General features: G+C 38.9%; 1 protein-coding gene, 3 non-coding genes and 1 pseudogene across 4 annotated transcripts; all 5 read right to left on the reverse strand.

Moving 5' to 3' along the window:
* Positions 1–8,562: 8,562 nt before the first annotated feature.
* Positions 8,563–8,723, reverse strand: LOC148843163 (U1 spliceosomal RNA). Its single transcript, XR_016104007.1, has one exon. It is a non-coding gene; the product is annotated as a U1 spliceosomal RNA (small nuclear RNA).
* A 1,168-nt stretch (positions 8,724–9,891) lies between these two features.
* On the reverse strand, positions 9,892–9,965 carry TRNAT-AGU (transfer RNA threonine (anticodon AGU)). The gene has a single exon. It is a non-coding gene; the product is annotated as a tRNA-Thr (tRNA).
* A 92-nt stretch (positions 9,966–10,057) lies between these two features.
* Positions 10,058–10,139, reverse strand: TRNAS-GCU (transfer RNA serine (anticodon GCU)). The gene has a single exon. It is a non-coding gene; the product is annotated as a tRNA-Ser (tRNA).
* A 1,339-nt stretch (positions 10,140–11,478) lies between these two features.
* Positions 11,479–11,614, reverse strand: LOC148843166 (U1 spliceosomal RNA; annotated as a pseudogene).
* Positions 11,615–22,328: 10,714 nt separating this feature from the next.
* LOC148843167 (cytochrome P450 71A1-like) lies at positions 22,329–24,203 on the reverse strand. The gene is made up of 2 exons (XM_088956940.1): positions 23,237–24,203; positions 22,329–23,115 (listed from the first exon to the last, which is right to left on the reverse strand). Exons 1-2 carry the CDS (start codon positions 24,146–24,148, stop codon positions 22,507–22,509), a joined length of 1,521 nt encoding a protein of 506 aa, XP_088813066.1. The 5' UTR covers positions 24,149–24,203; the 3' UTR covers positions 22,329–22,506.
* Positions 24,204–25,365: the final 1,162 nt, after the last annotated feature.

A 25,365-nucleotide genomic window follows, 5' to 3' on the forward strand; every position in this document is an offset into this window, starting at 1 on the left:
AAGCCCTGCTCAACTTCCGGTCACACATCATCAGGCAAATCCCGAGGTCAGAAAACACTAAGGTTGACGCCCTGTCCCGGTTAGCCAGTACGAGTCACAACAATATGAGAACTGTGTACATAGAGGACTTACCTCGGCCTAGTATTCTCGGGGGGACAGAGGAGGTCGCTCCCGTCTTAGAAGCAGAGCCGAACTGGATTGATCCACTCGCGAGCTTCCTGATAGACGGAACCCTCCCTGCAAAACGCAATGCGGCTAAGAGGGTGCAGCGCCAGGTGGCCAAATACATCATAATAGACAAACGGTTATACCGACGGTCGTACACGCTCCCCTATTTGCGTTGCCTACGACCTACTGAAGCCGAGTTCGTACTCCGCGACACTCATGAAGGCCTGTGCGGCGGACACTTGGGGGGTAGAGCACTCGCCCAAAAGGCACTTCGACAAGGATACTACTGGCCAACGATGAAGGCAGAAGCTGGCGAGCTCATCAGAAAATGCGACAAGTGTCAGAAACACGCTAACATCCACCATCAACCCGCCTCCGACCTCAAATACCTCGCCAGCCCGTGGCCCTTTGCACAATGGGGCATCGACTTCCTAGGGCCATTTCCACCAGCAACATGTGGAAGAAAATTCTTAGTTGTGGCAGTAGATTACTTTACGAAGTGGATAGAAGCCGAACCTCTGGCAACTGTTACAGCTCGAAACATACATAACTTCTTCTGGAAGAACATAGTATGTCGGTTCGGGTTACCTCGGGTACTAATCTCCGACAACGGCAAACAGTTCGAGGATATCAAGTTCCAAGAGTGGTGCCAAAACATGGGGATTCGGAAAAATTTCACGTCAGTCGCGCACCCACAGGCAAACGGTCAGACGGAAGTAATGAATAGAGCCATCTTGCGCGGACTGAAAGCACGTCTGGATCGAGCTAAGGGATTGTGGGCCGAAGAGCTACCAAGTGTCTTATGGGCTCACCGAACTACCGAAAAAGCAGCCACGGGAGAAACCCCCTTCAACCTCACCTATGGCACTGAAGCAGTGATCCCGACCGAAATTGAATACCAACATTGCGATTAGAAACATACGACGATCGGACGAACGGAGATGAGCTACGTACCAACCTCGACCTATTGGACGAGGTAAGGGACCTCGCGCACATCCGAACAACGGCATACCAGCAACAGGTAGCTCGCTACTACAATAGCAGAGTTAAGCAACGAAGTTTTCGAGTCGGCGACCTGGTCCTTCGTAAGATTATGGTGCCCGAACCCAGCATGGGCAAGCTTGGACCTAATTGGGAAGGGCCCTATAAAGTAAAAAGAGCGCTCGGGGGCACATACGAACTCGAAACTTTGAAAGGCAAACGAGTACCTCGAACGTGGAACATCATGAACTTAAGGCGATACTACTTATAAACCACCAAGCTAAGTGGACGAAATCAGGCCCTATGTGCCACAAGGCAAGCCAAGAGGAACTTCGGCATAGACAAACAAAGAGCACATTATCAACTTGGCAAAAAATCAGTTCGCGGCATAAAAGACCGCAGAAATTTAATAACCCGGCAAAGAAAAGTTCGGGGAAGATGGGCAAGGGAAAAAAGACACTCCATTGCAAAAAACAGTACATTGGCAAAAAAAAAAAATTTACATGCCCGGAGCCACTTCTTCGCCATCGGAAGGCACTTCAACAACATCCGAAGGCCCTGCCTCTCCTGAGTTATACGCGAAGTGGTTATGGCACTTACATCGAGGTCGGGGTACGTATTCCGGATCATCCACCGACTCAACTTGAACCCCCTCCTGTAAGAGTCCACCATCAGATCGTCAAAACGCGGAGAGGCAATGTAGTCTTCAACTGCCTTCTTCTTGGCGTCTTCAATGCCTTGGGAAAAAATCTGCATTCTCTCCCTGATGTCCTCCTGAAGATATTCGACTTGATGTTGCAAATCCAACTTCAAGTCCGCCATATGCTTGACAACTACCCCCATGGCATCGGCGTCACACTGAGACCTCGCCTGTCTGGCCATTGCGACGCGAGCAGCCTCTTCAGCAGCATAAGCAGCCGCCTCAGCAGCCCAGGTATTTGCCTCTGCAGCACGGAAGGCTTCTTCAGCAGCATGAGCGGCAGCCTCAGTAGCTCGCGCCTGTCGCGAGCTCCTCTCCACTTGGGCCGCCAAGGCATGAATTGAAGAATTCACCTACCAAAAGAAACAAGTGAGCAAATGACAGCAGAAGCAACAGAATAAAAAAGGAAGACAGAATCTAACTTACCACCATGGCATGTGTTACGGCGCGGCAAGCAACCTGATTCAAGGGAAGATCGGTCCACGCCGCGACCTCCTCAGGGAAAGTAGCGTTCCTACTCTTCTGAAGAGCGTAGTTCGGCGTCAACACGCTTCTAAACTCCCCTTGAGCTCCTGAGCCTGAGGGCCCAGCCCGCGTATGAGCAGACCCGGAGTGAGCAGGAGCACTTGAGTACGCAGGAGCGCCCGTATGAGTGGTCTCAGCGTAAGGCGCCCCGGCAATTTCGTGCACCGGTGGAGTCACTTCGGGCTCCCTGGGCAGATCCTCCGGTGTATGGTCTGGAACTTGGGGCTCCTCATCCAGGGGCAGCTCGGTACGAGTTCGCTTGGCGACCCGCTTCCTCCTCTTCATACCTTGAAACAAGCACCCCCCATGAGTCCTCTTCGTGTCCATCACACCTGCAAAAACGAGTTTGACATCAGAAAAAATGAAAGAACAAAGCAAACAAAAAACCGCATAGCTAGAAACCTACCCGAACTCAGGTCGGCTGCAATAAGCTTGGCCTCCGTTAAGTAGTGGTGGTACTTTAAGCCTTGTCGTGCCCATTGCCGGAGACCCTTCACCGTCTCTTTATCAAGAGTTACGCCCAAATCGGGAGCGGCCTCACCCCACCCGGTCTGAAAGGGCCATCCTTGTGCACTTCGCTCGCCGAAGTAGTCCCGCTTCCAAGCCAGGACCTTATTAGGAAAATCGTGCAAAAGCTTAAAACCCTGGCGAGGAGAAAGGTAATATGCCCGTCTCCCCCCAGGAAGAGAACCCGCCTGTCTCTTGAGCATCAAGATGGAGGAGAATATCTCTAAGTCTAAGGGGAAGTTCTGCTCGCAAAAAAGGGAAACTGTCCCCACCAGGTTCCGAATAGAGTTCGGATGAAGCTGGCCAATGGTGACACCGAAGTGGTTTATGACTTCGACGAGAAGGGGATGGAAAGGAAGTCGCAACCCTGCAGCGAGCTGCTCTCGAAAAATCACGATCTCGTCGGGACCGTGTTCCCAAGGAAAGCTACCCGAAGGAATAAAATATGTGTACCCCTAGGAAGATTGTAAGACAGAAGTATGGATTGAAGCCCCTCAGGCGTCATGGTTGAAGGACCAAACCTGTCTAGCATCCGACCTTGGCGGGAGGTAGACGCCAAACTGCCCGAAGCGACTCGGCCCACTAGTTCATAGTCAAGCTCCACCTTAGGATCACTGAGGCAGTCTGGGGACACTGCTCGGTTGGTGGATCCTACGTCGGCCCTACTCGAAGAATCGTCTGAGCTATCAAAGCTAAACATTGGGGAAAAGATGGATTCAAGAAAGTACTCACCAGAAAGTTTGAGAACAAGCCAAAGAACCGTGAAGACTGTATAACCAGCCTTGACGCGAGCTGGAAAAGACTTGGACGCGAGCTGAAAGGTTGGACGTGAACTCAGTAGACAAACCGCAGAAGTGACAAACCGACTGGGGTCCCCCACTATTTATAGCTACAGTAACCAAGAATCGACCGTGCAGATCGAAGACGATCCGACGCCCCACGTTCCTACTGACCGCACGACCCCTAAGGTCGAGACGTGATTGGCGCACGTCTTTCCGAAAAAAGCGAAACGTCAACGCACGTCTTTTTGAAACTGACGTCGCTTCGACACACGTCTTTCCGAAACTGACGCGCCGCACGTCTCTGACAGTCGCCCGTGCATGTACAGCAGTGGCGCGCCTTTTTGAAATGACCCGTTGTCACGTCCTAGCGGTGCGAATTGGTTTGAAATTTAAAACGCGCGCTGTCACAACCACCAGCATTCTTAAGCACGTTTCCAGCCTTCTCGGAAACCGAAAGAACCCTAGCAAAAGCGTCTCGTGCAGTGAAGGTTCGAAGGACGGGACAAATCCACCTACTACCTCGCGAAAACTCCCCGCACCATGGCAAGACCCCCGACGCAAGGAGTGGGGGGCAATTGATGAAGGAAGATTTGGCCCGACCTCTCTATTATGTGACACGTAGCAGAAACAACAGCTCGGCAAAAGGGGCCAAGCCTAGGTGGGAACAAGGGGACACACTTCGCCGATCTGACCCTTGTAACAGCTCGGGATACACTTCACCGAACTGACCCACCTTGTAACAGCTCGGGACACACTTCGCCGAACTGACCCTTGTAACAGCTCGGGATACACTTCGCCGAACTGACCCACCTTGTAACAGCTCGGGACACACTTCGCCGAACTGACCCTTGTAACAGCTCGGGATACAATTCGCCGAACTGACCCACCTTGTAACAGCTCGGGATACACTTCGCCGAACTGACCCACCTTGTAACAGTTCGGGATACACCTCGCCGAACTGACCTGCCCTATAGATACCTCTGAGCTCAAGACCGCCTCGCTCAACACTTCGCATCACCTTCTGGGCACCAAAACCAAACAAGTCGTATCATGCCTGACATTAGGGAAGTCCGTGCCCAAGGGCGCCACGCCTGACTGACTTGGGATCTGACGTTTGGCGGCAGCACTCTAAACGGCCACCTGCCACCGCCACTGACACCGCCATCTCCAGTTAGAAAGGCGGTTAGGCAGTGACGATTCTGTCTCAGCAGAAAGGACGACGGCCGAATTGACAAGCACAAGGGAAATCATACCCGACCTGACAAGGCCTCGGGACGAGTGCACGAAGTGACTATAAGAGCCCCCTGCCCCCCGACAACGGAGGAATGCAAACTTTGCGTTATCTGGTATTACCTTGCTTTTGAAGGATTCTAACTTGAGCTTCGGAGCCTCTACACCGGGTTCCCCCCGAAGCTTTCCCATCTCCTCCGTTTCAGGTTCCCTGCTACCCCGTTCGGAAGCAAGGCAGCGGATAGTTAAGACCGGCCGGATCGCGCTCCATCACTTTTAATTCCTGATCGTAAACAAAAGGAATCATCAAGTTAAGTAACGCAACACAACCGAGAACAATGGTAACATTTCACTAACAAGTCAAAGGAGATGATCCAGTGGAACTGGTCACACTCGGTTTTTTTTTTTTTTCAAAATGCATCTGATTATCTCTAACCGGCTAAATAATAAGTGAATAAAATGTTTTAAAGAAAAATGATATTTCCTAAAAAAAGCTACACAACTTGCTCTGAATTATGTCGTTTTTGCAAGGGACCTTCCTGACTTGTCCACACCCTTCGTTTTAAGTGAAACCCAGGCATCTTGCATTAGAAATATTGACTACTAAAAGTATTGAGGTTTTAAATTAAAGTTTGCCTAGAATCAGAAGTGTTGATAGGGGATCTAACATTGATTTTATGGAAAGAAACCACACCGATGACCAAGTTGTCAAGATGGGCCACTTAATTTTACAACAAAAAAATAGGGGTAAATTATAAAGGCCCCCTTGTCCATTACCCCCTGAACTTTTATTTACAGCAAAACCTCTCTTAAACTTTTACTTTGCAATTTCGGTTAATTAATTTTAAAAAAATTCTCATTCAACTATTTAATTTTTTTAATACCCAAACTATACTTTTCTTATTTATTTGAATGATTTATGATTCAATTACCTTTCTAAATATAATAATAAAGTCCTCTCAATTGCCCAATAGATCCTTGCAATTCTGCTTAGATTCAATATTCAAATGAAATGGTAGAGGTTTTGTTTGGATAGATATAAATTTAGTGTTTTGTTTGGTTTTTATTGATTTATTGGAGAAAGGAGTGCATGACTTTTATATCTTAAGACAAAGAGAAGCATTCATGTCAGTGAAATGAAATAAGAATTCAAAGAAACTTGTTTTTCTATGTGAATGAAATGATTTTAGTTATTTTAGTTGGTGTTGCTTAGAGAAAAACGTAGTAGTTTTGGGTTACTTAGGGTTTATGCAAAAAAATGTTGAAAAAAAAAGGAAAATAGGGAAGTTTAGGTGGATATTTTGATAATTTAATACATTCCATCATTTGACTTAACGACAGGAGGTATTTGTCACAAAGTGAAAGTTCAGGAGGCCTTTGTCACGAATCTAAGTTCAAGAGGGTAATTATCACTAACCCATAGAATAGGGGAGCCTATGTAATTTACCTAAAAAGACATGGTCACTTGTAGATAGACCTGTTCATGGGCCGGGCCAGGCTTTTACTCTGTATTAACAGAATTTTCTAAGGCTTGAGCCCGAGCCTAGCCCTCATAAAAAGCCCGAAGCTCGGGCCTGGGCCCGAGCCTGAAATTTAGCCCATACTGTTAGCGGCTATATATATATATATATATAGCGAGAGAGAGAGAGAGAGAGAGATTATAAAGAAAAAAATAAAAAATATATATATTAAATTATAAATATATACTTTAATAAATATTATATTATTTATATATTTTATAAAATATATAAAATACATATTATATATTTTATAAAATATATAATGCTGAGTCGGGCCGAGCTGGGCTTTTTTGAAAAATCCCGAGCATGGCTCGAAACACAGTCTGACTTATTGTGTTAGGCCCAAGGTCAGGCTCGCAGGCCTAATTACATAACCAAGCCCGACCGGGGTGCGGGCTTACATTCGTTTTTGGAATTACCACATTAGCAAAAAGCAAAAATATGTTCTTGAACTCTCTTTTTGTTTTCAAAAGGAAAAGCAAGCTGGTTTTATTTCAGAAAACAGTACATATTTTTGGAACCAACAAAATATTGGTTTTTAAAACAAAAACAAAACTTTTAGTATAGAAATTATATGACTTATGGAACATGAAGTTGAATAATCAGATGAAAACATGTTTTTGAAACCAGATTCAAGAACATGTTTTTTGTTTCAGTTTTGAATACAGAAAATAAATACAACCAAGAACATATTTTTTGTGTTTTGTTTTGAGAACAATCTGATTTCAAACCATATGGTTTTGGTTTATTTTTGGAACCAGTAACAATAAAAACAATTCGCCTTATAGAACACCGCCTAAAACTTCCACGTGGAAGGAGATTTTGCTTAAGATTTTCATAACAAAGTTTTATATCCCAATAAAGTTGATTTTACCACCCCAATGTCGTAGTTTTCATATGATATGTTGAGCATAGATCAATTTAAATGGGTTTTCTATCGTCCAATTAGTTTCTCTTTTTTATTATTTAATAGTCTTTCTAAATTTACTACGCATCTTAAATGAAATTTTGAACCCAAAAAAACAAAGGAAAAAACAAGGTTTAATTTTCAAATTTCAACATAAACAACAGAAATCTTCTGATACTAAAAATAACACCATAAATCAATAAAAAAAACCTTGAACCCCTTGAAAAAAGATCAAATATATACAACCAAAGGATACTATAATCTCAAAAAACATGGAATTATAATGGAATTAATGACTATCAAAAGTATGGGAAATTTAAACCCTATACTACTGGCAAGTGCATTAAAGCCATTACAAGCCAATTTGATATCAAGTTGTACATGTCCAATAAAACAAGTATTTGAATTCTTTCTCTCTTATAATTTAAAACTAACATTCTTATTTTCTAAGAGATTTATTAAGGTAAAGCAGCTGAAAATAAGAGATGAGGGTAGCTGTACTCACACAAGCATTCCGGTGGCTGAGTGCCTCTTCTATCATTCTAGTAAAGGAGAAAGGTATTTTTAAAATTGATGGTGATACAATATTGACAAATTAGGAAATCCTTTTGGGAGAATGACTGTTCAACCTACCTCAGAATTTTTAGCACTATTATATATGTGGGTTGATGTCAAATCTATGGGCAGGATGCGGTTTATAGGGGGCCACTAGTAGATTATGGGAGACTCTAATTTCAGAATTCTACAGTGGATTGTAGTGTATTTTTTCGAATCATTTTTGGGTTTTCCACCTAAGCTATATAGTGTTAGAGTATAAGTCCATGCAAATCTCTCTTACTACTTATCGGACAGCTCAACTAACAAATCACTAACTGCTAAGTTAAATGATCAGACTTTTGTCCTTGTAGAAAAAACAATTAATGAAAATAAAATACTCTTGTTTCATGGGAAATACTCTCTAGTTTTTACAAAATTTCATCAGACACTTGGTTAAAGGTGTGGCTCTTTATAGACCTCATCACAGAGTCCCATCTCTGTGTTTGTTTTGAAGGAAAAAGTAGGAAAAGAAAAGAAAAGGAAGATTAGTGTCACCATGTATCTGTTCATGTTCATTTTCATTGCCAATATGGGCACAACTGTTATTTTGTAAATGCAAATATTTGATCAATTGGTATAATTGAGCTTTAATTTCTTAATGGCCTTTAGAATAAAAATAAATAAACCTTAAAACAACGAGCATTGGTAGGGGCCACACGAACGCGTGCCCCCGCTACCACAAATTATGACGTACATTCTCCCACTTGAAGAGATATCAGGCAGGTGCCACTCCCAAGTGCAATGGAGGCCACCAACCTAGACCATGGACTTTCTTGATCACCCATTGACCCCGTCTAGGTAAATATATTTATTTGTTCTTCTTTATCCCTATTTATACACTTTCACCTCTCTTGCTTTCTTCCTATTTAACTGATGTGGGACAAAAACCAACAAATAATCCAATGTGACCTAACTTTCCATGTGTTATACACCTTGGGGCCTTTAGGGAGTACGTGTCCATATTTGTCCTACAAGGCCCCTAACTCTCCATGTGTTATATGGCCATTGGCCACATTCGAGGAATGTGACCTAATATATATACTAAAAACTAGCAAGATCATATGAGTTTCAACTTTTGGGCATCATATGTTAATGCCCCATGAATTTCTTAGACTTTTGATAGAGCCATTTTCCATGTTCCAAATAAAGTTTTCTTGGGTTTTGATATTTTTCAGATTTTAGATTATTTGTATTAAACATCTTACCTTATACCTAATATGTTCTTGCCAAGGCAAAAGCAGCAACAAGTTAAAAAGGCAAAAAGTCATCCATGTCAGTTCATTGGTAATACAATTTAGGAGAAAAAGTTCATTCACCAATTCGTTTGGAGGGCCCCAAACTTTGGGGTCAAGTAACAGTGCAACTAGACCAGTTCAAAGCTCTAGCAAACTCAATTAATACCATAGGTTAGGGTTAGGAGGGTGCCCCTATTTATACCAAGGATTTTAATTTCAGAAAAATCCTAAAAAAAGAAAGGAAAAACTAATAGAAAAGAGCTAATTTTAGCCCTATTAAATTATTTTATCCATCCTCACTGAGTTATCCGTTTCTCCCTGTGGCTGTATCTGAAACCAATTCGACAGTGGTGTCTATTTAGGATTGGATAAAATATGGCCCAATCCAATTTTGATTCATTGATATTCAAATCCCAATCCAATCAAATTTAGCCAATTTGAGTTCAATCCTTATTTTTTATATTCGTTCTCAATCCATTTTATGCATGGATCAATTCAATCCCATATATTGTTTTTTTTTTCTTTCTTTCTTTTTTTGAAATATGGAAACAATATTCAAAAAACAACTATATAAATAAAGCGATTTTATTGTGTCGGGTTTGGGTAGACCCGTGACCTTGATATATAGTTGGATTGACAAAGTGACATTTTAGGAGTGGGCTGTTTAAATCCATTAACAAGTGGCCCAACTATGGATAAAAAACTCTCTCCATTAAAAGAAAACATTAAATTAATTTATTGCTTTCATTGAGAATCGAACTCAAGACCTCCCGCTTACTAAACGGGTGCTCTAACCAACTGAGCTATGAAAGCTTTTTAGTTTAAAAATAGACCCTAATAAATAAATTGATATAGAACAAATGGATCTAAATTGGATTAAAGAACAAATGGATTATTAAAATGATCGTCGCCTGAGAGATTCGAACTCTCGCGGGGAAACCCCATGTACTTAGCAGGCACACGCCTTAACCACTCGGCCAAAGCGACGTTAACACTATAAAATAAAACTATATTTATCTTATAAAATTCTTAGACATTCTTTTTTTTCTCCAAACAAACTAAACCATTGCACAAGGGCACTAGCTCTCATCTTTTGCGAACAGGGTGAAAATCAGGTATAATGCACTAACATCATGCCTAGGAATGACAACAGTCTCCACTCTCTTATCAACCATGTTGTTCTTGTATTAAGTCAGGTTCTTACTTTTCAACCCTAACCTGAACTTCAATCCAATCCAACCCTACATTTTTGGGTTGGATTTGGGCTAATCCGGCCCAAGTTTCAGCCCTATAACTAGATGGTGATGCAATATACGAATAATTAGCGTGAGTGGATCCACAAGGCACCTGAGTTAGAGTATTGGTATTCATAGCAACAGAAAATTCTTGCAAGTCGATTGATCAAACTTGATATCGCAGCAAAAAAAAATAATAATAATAATAAAAAACAAAAAAAAAAGGGAAAAAGAAAACTCTTGTTTCATGGAAAAGTACAGTTTAAAGAGAAGTTCATGCTCACTGAGTTATGGGCTTGGCATCTTTACATTTCCTCTTACAGACTCCACAATTAATCCAACAATGATTTATTAAAGCCTTAATGAAAATTAAATTCCATTATTATCTAATTAATTAACCAAATTTGACTCAACATCTGAGGTTCCTAATCCAACTTTCCACTGTAATGACTCCATGAATGTTCATCCCTCTTCTCAGCTACTACCAAATAGCAACCTAACTACTGTGCTAGGGTCTTGGAAAAAATAATTAAACATCATGTGGGCAGAAAAGCCCATGTAGCTAGCTACCACACAGTCTGCACTTGAGTGAGAAGGATATATCATCAGAACCTTCCTTTCCTCTTACAGTGATTAGGACCATAAATCAGCAGTTAACAGTTCTGATTTCAGTTGTTGATCTTTCACACTTTAGTAACTAGCATATGATAATCAATTGTAAGCATGTTATGATCTGGTTTGTGAAAGATCTTCACTAGATCTTATGTTCTAATTGAATCTGTTAAAACAATACATCACATTTGAATAAGTAAATAAACTAAGACTCAGCTGTGCACAAAAAGTGCTTCTTTTGAGGTTTAGGATTTAAAGAAGCCTTGAACATTATAGAATTCGAACAAGTAAGGATACATACGATGCAGAATTCTGAATTTCAGCCCCCCTCCCCCCCTACTACTAGCCCTCTACCCCCTATAAACCACATCCTGCCCATGAATTTGATATCAATTCACAGTCAGGATGTATTCCCCCTGTATTTTAGGGATATAAAATTCTGATCTAGGCTGATTGGTCATTCTCCCTATAGAATTTGGCAGGGGTATACCCCCCCTACCTTACTCTCCCACTTGGGGAGATGTTAGGCAGGCACCCCTCCCTAGGTGCAATGGAGGTTGCCAACCTAGGCCATGAGCCTTCTTGATCACCCATCAACCCGGTACAGGTAAAGGTAAGTATGTTTCTATTCTCTTTCTTATCTCCATTTATGCATCTCTTTCTTATCTCTTTTCTTGGGATAAAACCAAGAAAGTCTCCAATTGAATATTCTGTCCATCTCCATGTTACATATTCTTGGTAGGCTTAGACTAATAGAACTTAGGCGGGTTTTGAGAGTACTTATTTGAAAAATAATTACTATGATGAGCATTTGATGAAAAAACATTTATTTCAAATAGGAATAATATAAGTATTTTTAAAATGATGTGACAAAATAAGTACTTAAAAATAAGCCCAAAATTTGGACTTATTATCCAAAATCAAACAAATTTTTATTGGTATAATTTTGGCTGCTTATTCGAATAAGCACTTATTTTCACACATTTTCAAACTTAGACATAAAATTATTTTGGGTCTTAAAGGGCAACGGTGGGTCCTAATTTTATGAATGAGACGAGTGACAACCTTTCTTAATTAGTAAATAAAACATTTCATTAAACATCAACAGAAACAACATTCATCGACCAATCTAATAGGAAATCTATTATCGACTCAATCAATAATGAATTTGCTTTCTGAGCAATTAAATGAGATGCTCTAGATCCCTCTCTAGCAGTTAAAAAAAAAAAAAAAAAAAAAAAAACTAACATTATTGAAAGAAGAAACTTGAAGCTAATTATAATAGAATCCTATATATCATATTATAGGAAATAACAGATTGTTTGCACTTCAAAACTGAAGAGTCCAAAAGAGAACCAGATTTAGAGAAGACTGATTTCCATCTCTTAGAGATTGCCAATCTCATAACCTGCAATATAACCCATAATACAAGGAAGAACCCAATTATGGAACTCAATTAACCATATTTTGAAAATTTTCAAGGTTTCTAGCCCATCATATATAATTAAAACATACCTGTATCAAAAAGAAGCGGATTCAAACTTAACATAAACCTATTTAAACTATTTGAAATTTATTTCAGCTAGTAAAGAAGAAACATCCCTTACATTCACTCAAATTCTCCATGGAATAGATTCACCCCTTATAAATTCTCGAAGGAGAATGATTCACGTAGGGGTGAAAATATCCGAGATCCTATCATATTTGTTTGAATTTGGATCACCCCTGTTTGGATCTTCAGATCGGATAAAGATCACCCCCATCTGATCTGATATATATTATATTTATAAATATAAATATATATAATACATATATATATACATGTTATTTATTTATTTATAAATATATTTTTATATTATTTATTTTTTATAAAAACATGTATATATATGATGAAAATAATTAAAAAAGTACTTCTATTTTTTGTTTATACTTTATTTAATTAGTACATTTTATTTTTCTTTTAATAATTTATTAATTTTTAAAGAAAATAAGTCGGGTCGGATCAGATCCGAAGATCTAATTTATCGATAAGATTCAAATTCAAATCGCATTTTCATGGATTTACTTAAACTTGCTTTATAATTTTCATTTTATTAAAATGCCCGTATATTTTGCAATATTTACTTAACCGACCTCTCAATAGGAAGTGTTTGATTTGCTATCTGATAAAGTAACATGATCACTTTAACTGAATGAACAATGTTTAAAGGCATAGGTATGATCACTTTAACTGAATGAACAATGTTTAAAGGCATAGGTTTGTGATTGTTTATTCCTTAAGAACCCTTAACACTTCCTTGTATAGAAAACAAAATTAACCAAATACAGATAAATAGAGTGATTGCTTGTCTTACTAGAGGCAAAAATGATCTTTTCATTTTTATTTATTTTAATTAAATTTATCAAATGGAAATTAGGGTCAAACATAGGGCAGGTTTATTCCCACTATCATATAATGGAAGATCAATTGATTGCAAATTATAGGAGGTGTTTTAGTAAAGCACAAATTATAAGGTGGGTTTTAATAAATCCATGAAAGGTGTTTTAATAAAGGATCCTTCTAAAGAATTAAGCATTAGATAGTTAGCTATGATATTATGAAAATAATAAGCATGTTGAAAGCTCAAAGGCTTTATTGGTAAAAAGACACAACAACTAGAAAAGCATGTATTTAGTAGCTATTTGGGAGTGATGGAGGGTGATTTGGCCCGATTTCATAATAGGGGGACACATGGACATGACTCGACATAAGGGACAACTTGGCATGACAACCTGGCCACAACTCGGCGTAATGAGCTCGCTGGGATCCAGCTTGACAGATCGGCACAAATGGCAACTCGTGGCAAAGTGGTACTCCGATTACCTCGAGCTCTCTCCCAAGGGGGGAGCGAGTGAGGAGTCCCGAGCTTCTCCTCAGTAAGGAGCCCCCGAGCTCCTCCTCAGTAAGGAACCCCCAAGCTCCTCCTTAGTAGACCTGTTCATGGGTCGGGCCGGGCTCGGCTTTTACTCTTTATTAACGGAAAAATGTTAGGCTCGAGCCCGAGCCCAAAGCCCGACCTAATAAAAGAAATTAGAAATTTTCCTATTCAAATGGACATTATCTATTTTAATTCAAATATTTTTTCCCCTATTTAAATGAACAATGGGCCTACAAGATGGTTTTTTTCCCTTTCTTTTATGTCTTAAAACACTGTTTTACATTCTTAAATCAAAAAATTTATTCAAATGGACATCATATAACCCATTTTAATTTCATTCTTTTTTTTCTTACAATCAAGTGAATCAATAACCTTCTTTAAGGTTGTTTAATATATTCCTTGTTGTTTGGTTGTTTCTATACAACCAAGGCAAACTTGAAATAAAACACATAAGAGCAAATCATATAGGTTCATTTTCCTACAAATAACATCACACACTAAAACTAAATTCATATAACTTCAAGTTCATGTTCCTCCAAAGTCATAAAAAAATAATCTGAATAAGACAAACAAAATCAATAAAACATGTTTTCCATCCATTATTGAATTCACCAACAAGATGGAATATTCCAACTCTCAAGTTCTAAGCCATTCTGAAAAATAAAATAAAAGACTTCATTACCCATATGACCATATCAAACAAAACATGTTATAGCTATTTCCATTCATTCTCGAATTCACCAACAAGATTGAACATTCCAAGTTCCAAGTTCCAAGCCATCCTATAAAAGAAAATAAGAGATAAATTCAGTACCCATGTCACATATATAAATTGTTATCATGTCAAATGACAAATAAATAATGGAAATATATGTTATTATAATACCTAAAACATATCATCAAGTTCAACATTTTCATCATCATCATCATCACTACTATTTGATTCTTCATCATCTTCTAACAAGCTTGATCCTGAAGAAGCCCCTAACAAGCTTGATCCCCTGCATACAATTAGAAAATATATAGAAAAAAAATTCAATGAATCATATATTTTAATAAACAATAAATAAAAAAAATTACCTAATACAAGGCCTTGTGCACGAAGCCAATTTTCAAGACAAACCAAAGCTTGATTTGTCTTGGACTTAAGTGAACTTCTCCAAGGATTGATCACCTTCTTTCCAATGCTAAATGCAGATTCTGATGCAACTGTGGAAATAAGAATAGCCAAAATATCTCGAGCCATTGATGCCAATTCAGGATACCTAAGTGAACTTTTATTTCAATACTCCAAAGCATCAACATCTGTTTTGATATCAAGGTTTTGTTCCTCTAAATAAAGGTCTAACTGAGTTTTTTCACTTTGAATATTTTATTTTTGAATTAAAAAATTGCTCATAATCCTTAAACCCATCACCATCATCATTTCTCTCACTCATGTCAAATTGACTAGAAGATCCAACAAAGGAGGTGGAGGAAAAATTTTCTTTGTATTCATTAAACAAATCATGGAGAGTTTTAGTTATAGCATTAACATGCTTCTCAGCTTCATTCCCATAAAGTTTATTAAAACAATACTCCACTAACCTAATCTTGCAACGAGGATCCAATACAATAGCACAAGACAAAATCATACTATATTTAACCCAATATTTATCAAATTTCTCCTTCAATTTTCTAACCATGTCAGTCATAAAATTATGAGGTTCCTTACTAACATCAAATGTCTATGAATCATCCACACTCTCTTGAAGTAAGTGTTTGAAGTAGGGTACTTAGTGGCAGAAAACATGCAAGTAACATCATAAAAAACCTTTAAGAACTTGTGAAGTTTATCCACCTTTCCCCATTCTTCTTCCAAAAGCATAAACATTTTAAATTATTATCCCTTTGCCCCCAATGTTGTAAGACTTGCTTATAATAAATGGCATGTTCAAGCATCAAATAAGTTGAATTCCATTTCACACACATATCTAACCTCAATCTTCTAGTTGTGTTTAAGTGAAAACTTTTTTCAGCAAATTCATAAAATCTATGCTTCCGGACAACTGATTTCTTTATATTTTCCACACCATCCCGAATCTTAGAAACAACATTATCAACAATATTCAAACCACCTTGCACAATAAGATTCAAAATATGGTTACAACAATGAACTTTGAAAAAATCACGACCACACACCAAAGATTTATGTATTGAAGATCTCAATTTCAAAGAGTTAACCATCACATCATTGTAACTAGCATCATCTAATGTGATGCTAAAAATTTTCTGATCAATATTCCATTCGCTTAAGCACATGGCCACCTCATCTGCTAAAGATAGTCCATCAAAAGGAGGTGCCAAAGCTTTAAAGCAAATAATTATTTTCTGTAACTTCCAATTGTTGTCAATCCAATGAGCAGTTATACACATGAATTCATTATCAATGTGCTTAGATCTCCAATTATCGGAAGTTAAACAAATCCGACCAAGTGTATTAGACAAATCACTTTTCACACCTTCTCTCTTTCACATAACTAGACATGATATCTCTTCTAGCAGTATAACTACTCACAATTTTTAAATTCAGGATTTATAGATTGAATAAAGAATCTAAAACCAGGTTCTTCAACAGTAGTAAAAGGGTGTTTTTTACATACAAGAAAAAATTGATACTGCCCTACGAGACTCTTGTTGATCAATCTTGTAGTTTTTCAAAGAAGTATTTCCATCAATGTTTGATTGAGTAGTTACTTTGTACTGTCTAATAAACTGAATTCTACGTCTAGGGCAATACTCTAAATGACGCTTCAAGTGAGTAGTTCTCTTACTTGACTTACCTTGTAAGATTTTCATACAGTGCTTACATCTGCCTTTTTTGAATTAATCTTTTTCATTTCTTCCCACACCTTAGATGTCAATCTTTTCTTAGTGGAAGTCTGGTCAAACTCTTGATAGTCATTATCAACTATATCTACTCCAACAGTTGCATTTTCACTTGCCATTGACATGATAGTAATTATCAAAATATGAAATAACCTGCATAATGAATTCTAATTTTATCAATAAGACAAGCATATATTAAATAAAAAACTAAAAGAAAAATAATCATTTATTTACATTAAAAAAGAATATAATTTATGAATCTGCAAAAAATAAAAAAAACCAATTGCAGATTATTCAATATAAATTTTGAATTCAATAATCAATATAAATCAGAATTTATTTACATTAAAAAAAGAATATAAATTCTGAATTTGCAAAAAAATAAAAAGGAAAACCAATTGCAGATTATTCAATATAAAATCAAAATTTATTTACATTAAAAAAAGAATATAAACTCTATAAATTATGATTTTGCGAAAAAATAGGAAAACCAATTGCAGATTTGCAACATTACCAAAGCCAAATACAATGTTTTTGCTTTAGGAATTAGGATAATCAAATCTAACAATTTCAACACTTTTGAAAGACAAACTAAGCCAATCCCTAATGCATTATGTTGTTTTTATCATTCTCTGACAAATCTCTAATAGCATTCAGACAAACAATAGCATTCAGATTGAGTTAGAGCATACAAAAGGCCCAAATAACTAACACCAATAGAACAAGCTTAGTTTGTTTACTCTTTTCTATAGCTTCCTCAATTTTCTACACATAGAAGCAAAACAATAGACATGAAAATTAACTACATCAAATAGAAGGGCCCAAATAACTAACAAATTACTCTATATTTAAAATACAAGATTCAAGAGGACAAGGTAACTAGGGTGATTTGAGCAAAAGGAATTGGAAGCTGTGGAAGAGTCAGTATGTTGGCATTCGAATTCAAGAGTAGTTAATTTCTTATTCATTTAGAGATAAACTATTGAAGTCTGGAATGGAGATTACATCTTACTACTAGAGAAGTAGTTAGTAGCCCTCCACATGATCTTCAAATGTTACTACAATGGATGATTTTGTTATTGAATGCCCATCGCTAGCTGGACAAAGGAATGTAATTATAAGCTCTGTGGGACAGTGGATTGTAGGTGCCATAGAGAACAACAATATGAGGAGCATCTTAGAGAATCTGTTATCTTATAATTTAGGTGCCCTAGATCATGAAACCGACATAAAGAAAGCAGGTTCAATTGGAATTAAGGGAAAGAAATGTCCTAGTTTCATGAGTTCTCCTTCAAGCTCAAGTATTAGTCCATCACAGAACCTTGATAGGGAGACAAAACCTCAAGGAAATCATGGATATAGATCAGAAGCTATGCATAAGAGGCTTGTTTCTGTCTCAAGTTCAAACTCAACATGTTCAGATCGGTCTTCTCCATCTGCTTGTGACACCATTTCTCAAGGAATGCTTCATTGCACATGGAAAAGTGGAGTTCCATATTTTGTGTTCTCAGTAGAGGATCAAAGGGAGGTTTATGTAGAAAAAATGTGGGTTGTTGAATCATCAGATGACAAGTCCCTGGATTATATGTACACATTCCATTCAAGAACGGATGGCCCAAAGGAACAGGTGACTTGTAGTGTGTCAGATCTTGTTGGTAAGATGAAGGTTTCCAGTTCTTTCAGTATTTGCTCGAACAATTCAAAACTCATAGAGACCGAGTTTGTCTTGTTTGGTGCTAATGAAAACCATTTTGGGGAGATGCAAATTTCAACCCCTCCTTGCAAGAGGAACAATAAGTTTCCAAAGAGGGTTGCCGATGTATTGGGGACAAACCATCTTTCCAGGGACAAATCTTCCACCAAATTCGGTGTGCCAAGCTCCATACTTGAGGATTTTGCTTGGGAGCCATGCCAAGATATGTTCAGCAAGCTTAATGCATCAAGTAGAGCTAACCTTCTACAAAGCCATCTTTTGTCGAATCTTGAGTTGGCTGCCATTGTTGTGAGAGGCTATACCGAAGATGATTGTGAGGAGGCAATGGGCAGAGGTTGGGGCTTGAAATTTCTCAAAAAAAAAAGGATCTCAGCATATTAATACTTTAGTAGAAGCATATGTTTCTTCAGAATGCTGCCCAGATAGTTTCTTGCAAAGGAAAACCAATTGTTCAAGTACGCATGTTCTACTTCCAGTAGGAATTCATGGTGGTCGTAGGAAAAGAAATGGTGGCCCTTCTAGTCTTATTGAGAGATGGAGATCTGGTGGAGACTGCGATTGTGGTGGCTGGGATATAGGGTGCCCTCTCACAGTACTCAATAGCAGAACAAGCATGGAAGAGGTTTCACAAGGAAGTGCACAAGGGAAATGCAAATCATTGAATCTATTTATGCAGGTCTGTCAGTCTTCTATTCTTTTACTTTGGTTTTATATATGACCTTTAAATTACTTGATGGTTTTAATAACAGTTTTAAGCTACAAAAGTCAACAAATTAACGACATCAAATAGAAAGGCCCAAATAATAGCATTCGGCAATAAACACTAAACATTGTAATAGAATAAAATGGTAAAGAGGACTCACCGTCATCGCCGGTGATTGTATTCACCGGAGAGTTCGCGGTGAGTCAGTGACTGTGGTTTGTGAGCTGTGAGCTTGACCTGCATTTGACAATGATCAGTTCGCGTCAGAGAGAGAGAGAGAGAGAGAGAGAGAGAGAGAGAGAGAGAGAGAGGGAGAGAGAGAGAGAGCTCACTACCGTCACCGGAGTTGTTGCATCGGTGAACATTCGCCGCCTCACCCGGTTGTGGCTGCTTGAGAGTGTGAGGATGAGAACTGTGGAGTGTGGAGGATGTGGAGATTGGAGACTTGAACTTGACTAGGGTTTTTACTTAGGTTTAATTATAGGTCGGGCTGGGCTATTTTGGCAAATCTCGAGCCCGACTCGAATTTATTACGGGCTGAGCTTTTTGGCCCGAGGTTAATCCCGTGGGCCCATATACCTGTTCAAGCCCATCCGGGGGCCGGGCCGGCCCGTCGGGCCACCCGGCCCATGAACAAGTCTACTCCTCTTTAAGGAGCCCCCGAGCTCCTCCTCAAGAAGGGTACACCCCGATCTAAGATCCCTGGGTAAGAAACATCCCGAACTGAAAGCACTTCGGGTAAGCTTGCTAGTAGACTCTTGCCCAAACCTAAGTAGTTGCCTCAAAGACTAGCCTCGGGTAGAAGCACCTCAGCATATTAGCAGTAGCTCAGTACCAGGTAGCTCAGTGTATTGCCTGACAACTGTACCTGCCAGATTTGGAGACTGCTCCCACATCTTTGGCCAGGCGACGCTGTGCCTGTCAGACCCTGACAAGCGTCCCCTGTCTAGCAGGGCCATACCTTGCAACGGTTACTTGCGCCCACCAGTTCAGCCCTGGCAAATAACGACTGCAACAGAGAATCGGAGGCGGTTATACTTGATTTGACAGGACATCAACATATAAGAGCCCAGACCCCTCATGGGCAAACTTAATTGCGCATCTCCACTCTTAACTTATTTCTCTGCAACTCTCTCTTTCTCAGCTCTCCACCGAGTTCTGACTTAAGCATCGGAGTGTTCCCGCCGGGAGAGCTCCCCGGGAATCCTTCACCTTCTTCCTTATAGGTATTTTGTCCAGTGCCAGCTAGGAGTGCTCAGATCATGCATCATCAATTGGCGCCGTCTGTGGGAACGCTTCGAAAATCCTTCCACCAAACTTTGCAACTTCAGTATTCATGGCTTCCTCCAGCAGTGTCGGACACAACTCATGCGCAAACACTTTCCCTGAACCTCAGCTCCCTACAGTGTGCATCAGGCAGTTCACCCTTCCTCTCTCTGCGGATGGGGTCCGGACGCTGAACGTGCCTCAGATCGTGACACCGGTGAGCGCTCTGCTCCCCTCTGCAGTAGGCACCACTTTCACTGAGCCCTCTCTTTCCCTAGTAGCTGGACCAAACCAGCTTGAAGATCTGATGCATTGCATGCGAGCTATACAAGCTCAAGTGCAACAAGTTCAGCAACTTCAGTTGTACCAGCAACAAACTCTACACCATGTCTACCAGTAGCAGTATCAGCAGTTGTACCAGCAACAACAGTTCCCCCTGCCGCACGAATGAACGCGTACCCCCTTGGTGCTAAATTATACAAAATTTTAAACCGAAAGGACTGCACTCTCTTGGTGCTAAAGAGCTCAACCACACATATCTTCCTTATCTTTCTCCAAGAATCGCCGTAGGGTGCAAAAGCCAAGTCAATCCCACCGTAAGACAACTTTCGTTGGCAAAGCAAAGAGGGCCTGCTAGAGAAGTTGAGATCATTAGTTTTCATGATCTCTCTTGCCATTCTAGCTGAAAAAACTATCACTGTAGGCAATGAAGAACCAAGTTGCAGAGACATGAGCGGACCATATCTCACAGCAAGTTTGTGTAGTGCACGGTGAGGAGATTTTCTGCTAAGTTGATGTAAGTTCCCAATAAAGGGAAGCTTATGGGACCTGGTGGAAGATGCCCATAATCACTTTGCTGTTCAAAACAAACAGGAGGAGGAGAGGAAGAACTAAAATAAAAAGAAGCATTAACATGATGTAACTTTGCTACGAGTTTGTAATAATATTGTGCTGTGTGTGTGAGAGAGAGAAAGAGGGGATGATTGCTTTATAATAACAAGTGAAATTAATTGGTACACAAGATTCTGTTGGTCACCTTGGTTATGGGGTTATTTTGTTTTTATAGGCCAAAGTTGTACCTCTATGAAAAGAACGGGTACGTTAATTGGCATCGGTGCTGTAAATATCGCATCTTTTTCTCATAAAAATTGTGCTGGGCATCTGGGTCAATTAAACCAGTAAATGCTGTGGAGAGTGTTTGTAAGGCTTTTGCTTCCTTGCCGACCTCTCTTCCTTAATACTGGGTCAAATTAACCAGTAAATGCCGCCAACAAAAATTGGCGGGAAATTTTAAAACTCTCTCTCTCTTTCTCTATGTAAGCAGTGAAGTTAACAATGCACAAGTTTCAATAGAGAAAAGTTTCGATGCAACAAATTTGGGCCAAATACCCCTCACCAAGGCACAGCATGACCAAGGCAGCCCAGCACTGCCCATATATATATTTATATATAGTTTATATATTCATTATATAAATTATAATTACATGATAATATATAATATATTAATAAAATAAACAATTATTTTCAATTTTATTATACTATTTTATTTATTTATTGTATATATAAACAATTGTATACATTAAAATCCTATCATCCCACACTGAAAATTTTCAAAGCATGGGAGGTGTGGCCTTTTTATTTGTTTTCCACCATCAAAATCACCATTCCCTACTCGTTTTTCTATTCTTTCTCATTGCTCTTCGCCCACGTCAATGATTTCAACAGTTATTATTGTTATTATTTTTTTGTTTCAAGGTAGGAATTTAATGACAACTTTCAGATGTGAAGGTCTTTATATATATATATATATCTTAATTTCTATAAATAAATAAAGAATAAAGCAAGGAGAAAGAAAAAGTCTTTTAATATAAATAAATTTAACATTCACCCAAACCAAACATGTTTATTTAAATAATAAGTACATCTGTTCTATTCACATAATCCTACATCTTCCACCAACTACTTGTACTAGTTCGACACCACCATAAAACACGACTACAAATTTATTATCATTTGACGACTTTCTCGACATAATTCATCAGATATAACTAGTGGCTAAAAGGCGAAGAGGAATCTTCTTATGCATTGTCAGACCATTCTGCTCGACCATGTCGATATCTTCCTTCCTCATTCCGTCAGGAAGTTCCCAGTTAAATGAGTACAGCAGATTTGCAAGGGTAAGCTCTACGGCAACAACTCCGAGATATATCCCAGGGCATATTCTTCGGCCTGCTCCAAACGGTATAAATTCAAAATGTTGACCCTTGAAATCAACAGACCCATCTATGAACCTTTCTGGTATAAACTCTTCTGGGTTCTTCCATATTTCGGGATCCATTCCTATAGCCCAAGCATTCACAATAACCTGAGTTTTGGGATAAATATCATACCCATCAATTTTACAGTGATTTATTGTTTCACGTGAAACCAACAAAGGACCAGGTGGGTGCAATCTCAATGTCTCCTTCACCACACATTTCAGGTAATGAAGTTGGTTAAGATCGTCTTCATCTACGTGCCCTTTATTTCCTATAAGACTTCTGAGTTCATCCTGCGTTTTCTTCATCACTATTGGCTTCTTTATTACTTCTGTCATCGCCCAAATCACTGTCGCAGCACTTGTGTCTGTTCCACCTATAAGAAAATTCTGTCAAAGACAAAAACAGGGTTAAGTAAAAAATCTCTTAAATTAAAAAGGATAAGAATTGAATGAAGGAAAACAACAACAGCAACAAATATGGATAAATTTTGTTGTTGAATAATAATACCATGAATAGTGCTTTGATGTGGTCCACTTCAAGATGAAATGAGGTAGATTGATCCTGTTGCATTTGAAGCAAGATGTCGGTGATGTCTTCTTTCTCAGGCTTCTTGGTTCTGTTATGATGAAGGTGCTCATCGATGATTTGATTGTAAAACAAATCCAAGTCACGGAAATTCCTTTGGAGCCTCCCGTGTAGTCCAGTGACAATATCAAACACCCACCCCACTGATGGAAAATAGTCGGTAAAAGTAGTGGAAGCTAACAAGTCTTGAGCTTCGCTGAGGAGTTCCTGAAGTAAACATTTTTTGGATCCTTCATGCTGGAATTTCTTGCCAAATGCAATCCTACAAATGATGTTGTTTGTAAGGGCAAACACCATCGCACTCAAATTGATGATGGGGTCAGAAGAATTGGCTGATTGCTGGGAAATAGACTTGACAAGTTGAAAAATCTCCTCCTCTCTAATGAACCGAAAGGACTGCACCCTCTTGGTGCTAAAGAGCTCAACCACACATATCTTCCTTATCTCTCTCCAAAAATCGCCGTAGGGTGCAAAAGCCATGTCAGTCCCACCGTAAGACAACTTTTGTTGGGAAAGCAAAGAGGGCCTGCTAGAGAAGTTGATATCATGAGTTTTCATGATCTCTCTTGCCATTCTAGCTGAAGAAACCACCACTGTAGGCAATGAAGAACCAAGTTGCAGAGACATGAGCGGACCATATCTCATAGCAAGTTTGTGTAGTGCACGGTGAGGAGATTTTCTGCTAAGTTGATGTAAGTTCCCAATAAAGGGAAGCTTATGGGGACCTGGTGGAAGATGCCCATAATCACTTTGCCTTTCATAAATCCTTCTGTTTTTCAAAACAAACAGGAGGAGGAGAGGAAGAACTAAAATAAAAAGAAGAAGCATTAACATGATGTAACTTTGCTACGAGTTTGTAATATAATTGTGCTGTGTGTGTGAGAGAGAGAATGAGGGGATGATTGCTTTATAATAACAAGTGAGATTAATTGGTACGCAATACCGCCAAAGAACTAAAATAAAAAGAAGAAGCAGCATTACGGGTCTTTTTTTGTTTTTGTTAGGCCAAACTACCGCCAAAGTTGTCTCTTCTGTATTTTCTTATATTTTATTTGCTTCATAATTACGGTAGTAGGGCCGGAAGAAAATCACCAGATCTAGCTACTTGTCTCATGCCATTTTGAACAGATAGACAATATTTACATTATTTTGGCTAGTGGAAGAAAAACAAGTGTTGGAATCTTAAAAAACTTCAAAGAAATATGTGTGGAAATAGGATTGTTGACTTCATCTGATCGTGCTGATTTTCCCAGAAGGCAGCTTTTATTTAATGGTAGGTCTGGATCCTGGTAAAAGAGGTCTGGATCATAGAGTAGAGGCCTTCTTACAGATTTTCTGGTCCTACCATATTAATGCACTCCAAGGAAACAATACTAACAATTGAGTAGCAATAATTCCAAAAGAACCCTTCAAAAAAGAAAAAAAAAAATTAAAACAGCAAATTTTATCCCATGAATTTTCAGAGATTTTTGGATTCAGGAAAATTCAAGATATTTGAAAGATATATCACAAGTTTAGGTTTGAAATGGGTAATTGAAACAACTGAAAATTCCAACAACAATTTATGCCCAACACCAACAGTATGGAAAATTGACATAATAAATCGAACAATCCTTCTGAAAGAGGGACGCTGGACCATGTACAGAGTCCCCTTGTCCATATCATCCCCATACTTTGAACAACCAAACCTATAATGTACTTTCCCCATCAATAATGACCCTTGGGTGTTTCCTGCTTTATATTTTAATTAAAAAATGTAAGATAATGGTTCTTTTCTGTCACATGGCAAAGAGTTAGTAAGCTGAAGCTCATCGAATGCAATGAAGAAGATGTCTCAACCAACAATCACAATTTAGCAGAAAAAAAAAAAACACAGAATTTGGACAAATGACTCCACCTAAGCTACCAAGTGGAAAATAAAATTTCATTTTTATAGTAATACAAATTCAATTCATTTTGTGAACTTCTCCTTTATGTGCAACTGAATTTTTGGAGATTAATTAGGACATTTTTTTAAATAAATCTGCCTTCACTGATTATTTACAGATGTA

This window comes from Nelumbo lutea, chromosome 8 (genome assembly GCF_056320005.1).
Source record: "Nelumbo lutea isolate HS-2025 chromosome 8, American lotus-T2T, whole genome shotgun sequence".
Classification (NCBI taxonomy): Eukaryota; Viridiplantae; Streptophyta; class Magnoliopsida; order Proteales; family Nelumbonaceae; genus Nelumbo; species Nelumbo lutea.